The sequence below is a fragment of the Pezoporus occidentalis genome, unplaced genomic scaffold (assembly GCF_034315485.1).
Source record: "Pezoporus occidentalis ecotype Australia unplaced genomic scaffold, CSIRO_AGI_Poc_V1 ctg175, whole genome shotgun sequence".
NCBI classification, from domain to species: Eukaryota; Metazoa; Chordata; class Aves; order Psittaciformes; family Psittacidae; genus Pezoporus; species Pezoporus occidentalis.
In genome coordinates, this window is record NW_026913586.1 from 1,598,153 (window position 1) to 1,610,580 (window position 12,428).

At 50.2% G+C, this 12,428-nt stretch overlaps 1 protein-coding gene across 9 annotated transcripts in view; it reads right to left on the reverse strand.

Moving 5' to 3' along the window:
* The window catches only part of MAP4K3 (mitogen-activated protein kinase kinase kinase kinase 3), an 80,613-nt gene extending 77,389 nt beyond the window's left edge, over positions 1–3,224 (reverse strand). For all 9 annotated transcript variants that reach the window (XM_062614394.1, XM_062614392.1, XM_062614390.1 and 6 more), the window contains exon 1: positions 3,036–3,224. In XM_062614394.1, coding sequence (XP_062470378.1) covers positions 3,036–3,143 — 108 coding nt within the window. In that variant the 5' untranslated portion in view covers positions 3,144–3,224. The remainder of the gene's footprint in view (positions 1–3,035) is intronic.
* Between the last annotated feature and the right edge of the window lie 9,204 nt (positions 3,225–12,428).

Below are 12,428 nucleotides of genomic sequence, written 5' to 3' on the forward strand. Positions count from 1 at the left end.
TTACTTATTTTTATATAATTATTTTTTTTCAAATAAATCAAACATCTAACCTATGTCCTGTTGTAGTTCAACTAAAACAGAACAAGGAAGAAGATGCCAGCCTGCTTGGCTTTCAGCTCCTCAACACTTTGCCAGGAAAGCAGGTTACAGGAAGGTCAGCATTTAGCAAGAATGCCAACATGACTGTCACTTATTAAGGTAATAATCCCTACTAACAGCAGAAACACCTCCCAAAATGGCTCTCCCTGCTAAGGAGAGGGAAATTGCAATTTACAAAGAATATCTTGAAGCTGCCCAGGTACATCCAGTGCTTGGATTCACTCTACTGAAATCCCGCCACTGATGAGCACCATTACCACACAGTTAATCTCAACCTCACACAATTATTTCAATCAACCACAAAGCTAACCTACAGACCAACAAGATGAAGCAAGTGAAAGAAGCTTTAGGAAATCCCTCACAAATTTAAGATAATGCCTTAGTAAACTCACATGTGGATGACACTTAGGCCTATATTACTTCCTCTTTGTCACATTAAAAGTAAATAGCTGTCATTATTACTTTTGGACCATTTTCATGCTCCACTTTAAAGGCTTCTTCGGCAAAACCTTCCCTCAATATGAAACAGGCAATAATCCACTCAGGAGAAAAGCACATCTCGATTTCCATATGTTGTCTACAACCTGATCAGAAAATACTTACTTCTCTCTCATCTAGAAGAAATAAATAATTGTAATATCAGCCTAGTGTGTCCTGATGCTGATACATCCCTTTCTAACCCAGCTGTCAGGAGGAGAGAACTTCAGTGCCTCAAACTGAAGTCCAGAGAAGGGCCACAAGGATGATCAGGGGACTGGAGCACCTCCCGTATGAAGACAGGCTGAGGAAGTTGGGGCTGTTCAGCCTGGAGAAGAGAAGGCTGCACGGAGACCTCAGAGCAGCCTTCCAGTATCTGAAGGGGGCCTATAGGGATGCTGGAGAGGGACTCTTCATTAGAGACTGTAGTAACAGGACAAGGGGTAACGGGTTCAAACTTAAACAGGGGAAGTTTAGGTTGGATATAAGAAGGAAATTCTTTCCTGTTAGGGTGGTGAGGCACTGGAATAGGTTGCCCAGGGAGGTTGTGAATGCTCCATCCCTGGCAGTGTTCAAGGCCAGGCTGGACAAGGCCTTGGGCGATATGATTTAGCATAAGGTGTCCCTGCCCACGGCAGCGGGGTTGGAACTAGATGATCTTAAGGTCCTTTCCAACCCTAACGATTCTATGATTCTATGAAACAAAAGTCACAAGCAGTGACAAATACTGGCCACACAGAGCACCAAAGTGAAGGCTACTGCAATGCAAGTTCCATAATCAAGAAAACCTTGACAAATCCAATGAAACAAGTTTTATATGCCTAGTAGTATTGCAAATGTAAATATTCCTTCTATGGTTGGAGGTAACATCCTCAAAATTAAACTGTAAACACTGATTACTTGGCTAATTCACATCCATCATAATAATGTAAAGAGCACTGAGAAAAATCTGACGAGATATCACAGAGTCAATATGGCAGTTAAAAACTGCAACAGAAACAGAGCTGAAAACATTAAGAGAACAGCTTGCAGGAAACAAAACCCCCCAAAAAACCATGCATAAGGCAAGTAGAGTTGGATAATTAAAATCAACACACAGACAAATACTCCAAGGAAGATGGCAAGGTGAAAACAATACAAAGCCCCCTTTCAATTAAATAATAAATAAAGCAGGGAGTTAGCATACTAAGAACACAGTAACAAGAGGATTTAGGACTTGAAACTTTCGTAACATTTAAGCAAGCCAGGATTAAACCAAAATCACCCCAACCCAAGTAAGACTTCATTCTAGGTGCACTCACCTAGTCAAAGACAGCATCAGAGCCAGTTCTGTGTGCCTCAAACCGTGGAATGACTCTAAAGGTTTCCCTACAGCCCTGCCTACAATGCAAGTTTTCTTAAACACACACACACACACGCCCATTCTATGATGACAAAACCAGACCAGAAGACACTTGGAAAGCACACGGTTAAAGTGATGTTTCCAACAGGCTGCACATGACAAACTTCCAATCTCCCCTCTGCTCTCTCACCAAACAGGAGTGGGTACCTGAGGGACAAGCTGTCACATCCCATCAGAAAAGAGTTCACCTGGATGGATACACAAATAGCAACAAACGCTGCAGAGCAGAGAAAAATGTCAAAGTATGCTATAAAGCCCAAAAAGTCAAACTTACACTCAGCTGTTGATGATTTAATTTTGCTTTTCCTACATTTCTGAAGTTAGGGCAGGATGATGAAAGCCTCTGATCTCAATGACACCTTTCCTGGCTCCCCAGTTTGCCTGGTCAGCCTCACGTTTTACAGAGACACAAGCACAAAATGCTGGTATTTTCACCCAAGACAGCGATGGGAGCAGTGGCCGGGATCAACACCCCTGATCGCTTTCAGGCACACGATTTCAAGTGACACTTCGGCTGGAAACGAGCGAGCAAACATGCAATTCACTCACTCCCAAAGGTCGGTCTGGAGAGGAGCCGACCCCCAGGCCCCGCCCGTGAAGCGGACTCCCGAACCACAGCGGCAAGAACCGACTCCCGGGGCGGCTCCACAGCCGCAGGAACCGAAGAGCGCCGCGGTCCCGCACCGCCAGCGGGGCCCGAGGGTCCTCCCCTCGCAGGGGTCGGCCAGGCCAGCGCAGGGAGAGGCGCGGGGAACAGGGTCCCTCCAGAGAGGAACCGGAGGCGGCCAGACCGGGCGCCCACGCGCCGCCAGCAGGACTGGGACCGGTGTGACGGGACAGACTCCGCTAGAACCGGGAGGACGAGAGGCGACGGTGCTGCCCACAACAGCGAGAAAACGGGGTGGTGGAAAGGGAGAAGCGTCGCTTGCCAACAGAAGCCCCTCTCAGCTTTTGGAGGGGAAGACCGACCAGGCAGCTGACAACGGAACCCACCGGGGTGGGAGCGGGGGAGAGGGAGAGACGACACAGCCGCGCCGGCCCGCGGAGCTGCATCTACCTTGTAGACGTCGCCGTAGGTGCCGCTGCCGATGCGCTGGATGAGCTCGAAGTCCTCCTGGGGGTTGCGCCGGGACAGGTCGCACACCCGCCCGCCGCCTCCACTCATGGTGCCGAGGGAGGCCCTGCTCGGCCGCGGCCCCCGGGCCGGGGGAGGAGGAGGGAACCCGACACCGGAGCACTCACCGCCTCCCCCACACTGCGCAGGCGCTCCGCCCCACTACCCAGCCACCACCCTTACGTCTGCGCAGGCCGGCATCAGGAGGGGCGGCCTCCACTGCGCATGCGCCACTCCTGTCCCGCTGGTTTCTGCGCAGGCTCTGTCCGGGCGGGGGCGGCTCGCAAGGTTGCCATGTCTCCGGTGCGGCGCCGCGCCGCGGCCGCTGTGGCTCAGGGGTTCCCGCATCCCGAGCCCGATGACTTCCGGGGCTGCTGGCGGGGGGCTCGGCACCGACCACTGGTACGTAACCTACCCGCGGCGGCACCGGCACCTGCCGGTTCCCCGCTTCTCCTCCGGCCCCCACCTGCTCCTGGTCTTCGCCAGGCACGGGCACCAACTCCCGCCTTGGCAGCCTCGTCCTCGGGGGTGAGCGGTGTTGCCGGCTCGGGGACCGCCTGGTTCAGCCCCTGTGCTTGCAGCCGGTGACTCAAAAAGCTAGATCCGTGCATGTTCACTGGGATTCCCCCTCAAAAGACAGCTCCCAGTCATGTAGCAGGCAGACCCCAAAGCCAGCCCCTTGGCACGGGAGCTGCCTTTCATCCATCCATCCATCCATCCATCCATACATCCATCCATCCATTCATCCATTCCCGGAGCCCACGCATGCGGTTGATGACCCCCAAAATTCACCAGCCCCTGTGCATGCTGTTGGGAGCCCCTGCAGTGCCCAGGGGCAGCCCCCCCATGTTGTCCCACCTGCCGTGGTGCCCAGCCCCTGGTCTCTAGCTTGGGACAGGGCACTTCCCTACTCCTCAGAGCGTGGCAGTACAGCGCTCCCTGCCCCGGTGCACAGAAACGGGAAGTCACTGGGATCCCAGCTTTGCCAGCTTCTGTGAGAGCCTATAGAATCATAGAATAGTTAGGGTTGGAAAGGACCTTAAGATCATCAAGTTCCAACCCCCCTGCCATGGGCAGGGACACCTCACACTAAACCATGTCACCCAAGGATCTGTCCAACCTGGCCTTGAACACCACCAGGGATGGAGCATTCACAACTTCCCTGGGCAACCCATTCCAGAGCCTCACAACCCTTATAGTAAAGAACTTCTTCCTTATAGCCAATCTAAACTTCCCCTGTTTAAGTTTAAACCCGTTACCCCTTGTCCTATCACTACAGCCCCTAATCAAAGAGTCCCTCCCCAGCATCCCTACAGGCCCCCTTCAGATACTGGAAGGCTGCTATGAGGACTCCACGCAGCCTTCTCTTCTCCAGACTGAACAGCTCCAGCTTTCTCAGCCTGTGAGGTGCTCCAGTCCGATGATCATCCTCGTGGCCCTCCTCTGGACTTGTTCCAACAGTTCCATGTCCTTTTTATGTTGAGGACACCAGAACTGCACACAATACTCCAAGTGGGGTCTCACGAGAGCAGAGTAGAGGGGCAGGATCACCTCCTTTAACCTGCTGGTCACGCTCCTTTTGATGCAGCCCAGGATATGGTTGGGTTTCTGGGCTGCAAGCGCACACTGAAGCCGGCTCATGTTCATTTTCTCATCAACCAACACCCCCAAGTCCTTCTCCGCAGGGCTGCTCTGAATCTCTTCTCTGCCCAACCTGTAGCTGTGCCTGGGATTGCCCCGATCCAGGTGTAGGACCAGGTGTAGCTTCTTTGGCCTTTGACAGCTCTTGTGGGGGAACCACACGTTATGGATGCCCCCACATCTGCACCATGCTGTGCACCTGCGAGTCCCCCACACCAATGACACAGCATTCATGTGAACCAATCCTGTGCACCCAGGCTGGGAAACCTGCTCATCCATGGGACTGTTTCCCCTTATTTTGTGACTTTTGGAGTGTTATGCATCCACCCCCCAGGATAAAGTGGCACCCTTTCCTCCTTTTACACCAGTGCTGCCAGTCCCACTCCCATCTTGCACGTGGCTTTCCAGCATGGAGGAGGCACATGGGTGCTGGCCTCCATCCCCAGCTGTGCCCCCCACCCTCTGTGTGGGGAACAAGTGCCAGGTGGGTGTGGGAACCCTTGTCCCCAGGCCAGGTTGGACGGGGCTTTGAGCAACCTGGTCTCGTGGAAGGTGTCCCTGCCTGTGGCAGGGGGTTGGGAATAGATGAGCTTTAAGGTTGCTTCCAACCCAAAACATTCTATGACTCTACATACAACCCTGGAACATGGCTATGCAACATGTGGTTCCTAGGGCATTTCTTGGGCTCTGTGCTGGTGAACATGGCTTTTCCCACCACACTCCCACTGCCAGTGACTGATGGGTGAAATGAGAACAGTGGGATGAGGGGTGACTTTGGGCTCAAAGATGCACCATCTGCTTGCCACCCTGTCTGCCTTGCCAAGGGTGTTGGCATCGGGGACACTCCTCTCTGCTGAGAAGGTGCTCCTTCTCTCCTGAGAGTGGCCTTCTCTCCTGAGAAGGAGCTGGGCATGGCCTCATTTCAGTGTGTGATTATCAGAGCAGAGAACGAGCTGAGGGGGGTGAGCTCTGGCAAGTCTAGCAGTGATGGCTGCGGAATTGCGTAGCGTCTGTCAGTGCATTTATCGCTCTAGTCACCCTAGGCCATGCATCCCTGTCCTTGGCTTCGTTTTTATGACCTTTGCTCTCACAAGTAAAACCTGCCAAAATCGGATTCAGGCCACTGTGATTTTTCCTGGCACGTGATCGAGGTTTTGGGGATGTGCTGTGCTGCTTTCTGCTGCAGAAGAGCTGGGACAGGCAGCAGGTATACTTAGCTGGATGGGGCTGCCACAAATGCTCCAAGAGCCAATCCAAGAGGACTAGGCTCTGTGACAAGTTCAGGAGTAGCAGCAGCTCTGGATGAATTATGGAAGGAAATGACAGGGAGTTTGAGCTCTGTCCGGAAAGGCTGACAGACATCCTGCTGGGGAACACCGATAATCTCATCACCCACCTGCTCTTGCCTCTCAGTCATCATTTTTATCTCATTGAAGAGGAAATGGGTTATAGATATTCCCATGCCAAGTTCTGCTTGGATAGAAATGGTTACGAATGAAGAGTTATTTTTCCCCTTAAAACCTGCTTTCTACCCACAGCAGCTGCCAGTGCTTCCTCTGTTCTTACAAAAACACCCATGAGTTTCTTCAGGAATGTCTATGTCCCTTCACCTTGGTAAAAGAGACAGATGGAGGTGAGAGATGTGCCCTCTGCTGCCTTCAGAAACAGGTCAGATTAAATGGGTATCAGGCATCATTTGCTTCTCCAAGCTTTGGGGCAACTTTTCCTGCTTTTCCTTTTTCCTGCTATTCCTTAGATGTGGCTTAGCTGTGTAGGACAGTTGAGCCGTATGCTGCAGGGAGGCAGACTGGGCTCCTCTTCAGCATTGCTCAGGAAAGTCAAATGAATTAATAAAAAATGCATTTGGATGTTAAACATTTTTGTTCATCCAATTCTCTTGCTTTAAGAGTTGTTCTGGTGATGGTGGGGGATTTGCTGGGACATTTGACTGCTGTGCTTCCAGAGATCATAAGCCCCAGCTGTAATCAGTGGCACCCCACAGACACAGAAAATACCTTGCTGAGGCTGCATGTCTTGTATTTCCAGCTGCACTCACAGCCCATCCGTCCTGTCACTGCTGCTTAGGTCCAAAATGCCACTTCATGCTTTAAAGCCCTAAATTCTGGCCACTGCTTGAAGCAGAAGCACTGTCTCTTTAGCCAGCATGCGCTGGCAGGATCCACCTGCCTCCATTCACGTTGCACCAGTGCAGTTTGCCACAGCGGGAGATCCCTTCTCAGCCCTCTGGCATATTTCCATGCCAGAGGAAAGGACAAGCAGCTATGGAGGAATGGTATAGCCTGGGGCCAGCCTGTCCCTTTTGCTTATGGAAGAGCTGCTGTGACAGGGAGAGTGTCCTTACAGAGCCACAAAGCACCTACTTGAGCCCAGTTGCATCAGACATGGAGATAGGCAAGTGTTTTCTGGAATGCTGAAGGCTGCCTTGATCAGTGGAAGAGCTGTGGTTTGTGTCAGTCCCAGGGCAGGTTGGTTGTGGTTGTAAATAGTGCCCGAAAGAAAGTGTATGAAGGGAAGTTTAAATTTAGAGAGCCCAGTTGTCTCCAGATGTGGGAGGCCCATGTACGTACTGGCCAAGCCCACACTGGTATGCTCCTGCTGCAGTCACTCCTGATTTCCAGGGAAATGAGCAAAGCCTCACACATTTAGGGATGACTCTTACAGTGTAAAAAAGCAGTGCAGCCTGGACGTTTTCCCCTTCTCCTCAAACATGAGGCTTTTACACTCTACTTCACAAAACAAACAAAAAGAATCTTTCCAGTGTTATGTCACAGTCTGAAGACCTGGCTTCTTCTGTGCTCTCTTGCTCTTTAAAACCTCCCGAGCTGATGTCTCCCCCCCAGCCTCTCCTGACCACAGCCAGCATCTCTTAGGTACTAATTCCTTTGGCATCCAGTGTCGATTCCCATCTGTTCTGGGCTGCCTTTTGCTGGTTGCTCCCTGTTCAGCTGAGCAAGCCCAATTCCACCCTCCCAAGCACCCAGCACCCTGGCTCAAGGAGGGGCACCCACACAGGATGAGACCCTTTGCACTGTGTGCCTGGTTCATCAGTGACTGCATGACCAGGGATTGCCTTTTAGAGCAGCCACCTCTGTGGTATCACACTGAGAATCAAGGTGCCAGCAGTGACCGCTCAGGCTGGCATTTGCTCTGCAAAGAACGCGGAAGGCAAAAACGCTTTTCTGTAGGGAAACATGCCCCAGAGCAGCAATGACTGCAGGGTGAGGCAGGGCACATCTCCCTGGTGTTTGCCCTTTGGGGATATCAATCAGTGGCGCAGCATGTGACAACTGGAATGCAGCCCGTCTCCCTGCCTCCCTCCTGCTCCCCTGCAAGATCCATGGCTCAGCCAGCACGGCTGCCATCCAGCATGGGCTGCCTGGGAGTAGTTAGCAATAGCCAGTTCCCAGCAGGCAGGGTTCCTGTCTGTGATTTTGCATTACTCAGAGCACTGGGTCTCCTGCTGCAGTGCAGGCCTTTTCTGGAGAAGGTTTTATCTTTGCCAGGGGAGGCACAAGTGTAGCGTGAGAGGAAAAACACTGATTGCCTTTGCTCAGCAGCCCAGTAGTAAGCGTTTCCTCATGTTTCTTCATGTCTTTGTGGAAATACTCATCTGTGTCTTTCAGAGCATAGCAGTATTCTTTTGGAAGGGGAAAGGAGGGGTGAAGAAGTCAGGCTCCCGTGCACTAGGTAATGTTTTATGACTGCTGCTGGCCGTTGGTGGTCTCTGCTACTCGGAGAAGCTGGGCAGAGCTGATTACTCAGAGGAGAAGGGGTGAGCAAAAGCCAAGCTGATGATAGAAGGGTGGGGAGGAGGAGGACAGGTAACAAGGTCTAGCTGCAAGAAAGGGGAGTAATTCCCAGCACTGGGAGGGGAGACCGACGCTGATTACCTGGTATCGGAATGCCTTGTCTTCCTCTCTGGCAGGCATCACTCAGAAATGCACTGCTATCAGGTACTACTTCTCACAACTGGTAGGGTTGCACAACGTCCCCTTCACTGTGACAAGTAGATCCACCAGCACGAATGGCATCTGCTCTGTATGTGTTCAGCAGAGCCCACTCCTCCCTGGCAAGGACCATGGCTCGTGCTGTCCCCTTCATGTCAAAAACACAGCAATGAGACACAGTGAGTTTGCAAAGGAGGCAGCTGAGCAGGCAGGATGCCATCAGGGTCCAGCCATCAGCAATTTTCACCTCCATTTTGACTTGCAGGCCATTATGGTCTGTCCAGGAAAGCATGAACACCACACACAAGGGTTTTTAAGCTTGTTGAATGTAATCTGCTCTTGGCCACTTTTCACAGGCAGATCAGCTCTCACCTCCCCTCTCCACAGACACCAGCTTGAAAATGCATCACTGGAAAAGGTCCAGCAGGAGACACCAGAAGAAATGTGCTAAACAATTATGGCAGAACCTGTCTGCCTGGAAACTCCCCAGCCTTTAGAAACGGGAGCATTTCTGTCCTTCCAAGTTGCTTTAAATTTAAACCCTAGAAGGAAATAGAGAACAAAGAGTGTATCACGGTGTGTCTGTATAAAGCCATGATGCACCCACATCCTGGAGGTCATATGGCTGAAGCCATATGATTATATGGTTGAAATGATGGTGGGAAGTTTATAGCTCAATTACAAAACCACTGGTTTGTAGCAGCCTTGCCACAGTATCACTTTCTACTTCAAAGTACTCACTCCTAGGTCTGACATTACTTCTACTGTGGGTGTGTGCCTGGCGTGGGCCAGCTGCACCCATGGCTATTTCTAGGTGTCCCTCAATTCTTCCTGCAGGGGAAGGCTCGTCTATGATAACACCAGCTCTTGGTATCTTGGTTTTGGTGGAAACAGACTTGAGAAAGATCATGGCCAGATGCCTAGCCATGGCTGCAGCTCTTCTCTGTTGATGCATCGTGGCAGCAGTCAGCTTCTTTTGGGAGGAAAGGTGCACCCAGCACTTCGCAAGTCTGCTGTTCCTGATGCCAGGTAACATGTTGTTCCAGTATGCTAATTGTAGATGAAGGCTTCACCAGGTTTCCCTTGGGTAGGTAGCATGTGCTGCCAGTATGTGGAGCATGCCTTTCCTTGTGATCTCCAGTTACTGTGCCATGCAGGAGGCGAGTTGTTCACTCATACAAGTCAAATAATGAGAAACAAAAAACCTGTGAAAAATGCTTTAGGTCTCATGCAGCAGCAGAAAAGGACCATGGGGCTAAACCAACTGCTCCGTGCTATTAACATGCAAAGTGATGTCTTCACCACAACATGAACAGTCCCTTGGTGCAGTGTGCAGTCCTCCAGGATGGACTAAGTATTTCTTTTAATACTGATGTACAAAAGTACACTTTAAAAAAGTGTCATAATCATAAAATTAGAGGTTGTTTAGAGTGGGAGGAAAAGTAAAATCTGTGAAAATGAAGCAATGAAGCCAGTGTGAGTTTGAACCATCCAGACTCACAGGGCTAGGCACAAGACCTTCTCTTGTGCCAGAGAAAATATTTTGATTTGAGCAGCTGTAACTCACTGTAACATTGCTCTGTATTTTTTAATATATTTGGAAAACACAGGCCTGAGGAAGGCTCACTGCACATGGCAAATCTAGCTGCTTGATGAAAAACACAGCCTAATGAAAAACACTTAAGGAAAAGTAACCCAACAGAAACCTTAGGCTGGGAGAGAAGGGTGATCAGCAGAGAGCTGGAGAGGGATTCTGCATGAATGGTTCCTCATCAGAGGTATGTGGAGAGCCACCATGGAGGTGGATTACCTGGTCACTAACCTCCACATCAGATTGCACAAGCACATGCAAAACAGTTTCCCCTGGCTGCTCGGAGGTGCGCAGCAGGTCCTGCTCCCACACAGGGAATTTGGCACCACAACGCCAGCTTGTGCTATCTAATTGTGTCCTGTGAGTCAGATCTGATCACAGATGGAGGCTCTGGCTATCTTGCTCTGTTTGAAGGGCAGGCATGACTGAGAGGAGATTCTCTTATTCTTAAAAGTAGTGACCAAGAAGTTTGCTGGATGCAATTCAACCACAGATCTAGGGCTTAGCCTTGCATTACTGGTTAATACATGAGAACTTTATGAATGATGGTAATTATCACCTGTGTGCCACCCAAGATAATGCCAGTAAAGCTGGGTGCAAGTTGTTTGATTAGCAAGGCCTAACATTTATTTTGTTATTCACACTATGCTACATCTCAAAATAACAACACAATTATTTCATTTATAGGAATTTTTTTACTATCTCTGTGAGATAGAAATGATACCATCAGTGTTAAGCAGCAGTAAACATCATACAGTTTAATTCATTGGCTATTCTCACCCAAAATAAACCACCCTTGAGGCACATACCAGAATTCCCCATCCTCCCACATTAGTTTTTATGTGCACCACAGGAACTTCATCTCCCTCTACAGTACAGAAAAGTTCTGATTGGGCTGGGCCAGCCCTGTAGGCAGATCCCCTAATGCTGACTAACGAGGGGACTTTTGTTAAATGCCTATCCCAGTGTTTGAAGGTCCCATCCCCCATTGCTCTCAGTGTACTTTTTAACAGTCTGATGTACTGTCTGATTTTCCCAGAGGCTGATGCATGATAGGGGATGTGATATACCCGCTTGATGTTGTGCTTTTTGGCCTCATAGAGGTTGTTTTAGAAATAAGTCCCATTGTCTGATTCAGTTCTCTCTGGGGTGCCATGTCACTACAAAATCTGCTTCTCAAGGCCCAGGACAGTGTTCCAGGCAGTGGCGTGGGGCACAGCGTATGTTTCCAGCCATCCAGTGGTTGCTTCCACCATGGTAAGCACATGGTGCTTGCCTTGGTGGGTCGGTGGGAGTGCGATGTGGTCAATCTGCCAGGCCTCCCTGTATTTGTACTTCAGCCATTGCCCTCCATACCAGAGAGGCTTTAACCGCTTGGCTTGTTTAACTGAAGCACATTTCACATTGCCCATGGACACTGGGCAATAGTGTCCATTGTTAAGTTCACCCCTCAATCACAAGCCCATCTATATGTTGCATCTCTGCCTTGATGGCCTGAGCTGTCTTGGGGCCACCAGGCTAATCCATCTGAGCCACTTCAATCCTAGCAGCTTTATCCACTTGTTGTTCTGGTGTTTCTCAGTGGCCCAGCTCTTGGGTAAATGAGCATCTATGTGGCGTACCTTCACCACCAGGTTCTGCACCCAGGCAACAGCCTCGTGCCACAATGCAGTCACTGGGATGGGAGCAGCTGCAGTGCCTGTTGGTTTGTCGTCAGAGACCTTATTTTCCCCTTGAGGGTACTGCAGTGTTGAGCAGGGCTCAGTAGGCATGCACTAGCATGCTGCAGTGATTTGTGCCTCTCTGGAATTGCAGGATGAAAGCATACTTTTTCCAAATGTTTTACTAGTTCTCTGGATTCTGCACTTGTTCAGGGGTGAAATTCCAAAACACTGGAGGTGCCCACTATAGTAGGTACTTGCCCATACTATCCCACACACCCTGCCACTCGTAACTGTTCAGCCTCAGGGAAGATCTCTGGGTGGTATTTTTAAACAACTGTTTAACCTTAAATAAAACCTGAACTATATACAGCAACGTGCTGGTTCCCAGCAAAAGGACCAGGTTGATTTCAAGGGTACTCAAAGGATATTAAAAATCTTTAAAATTCTCAAATACTACCATAATCAGCCTGGA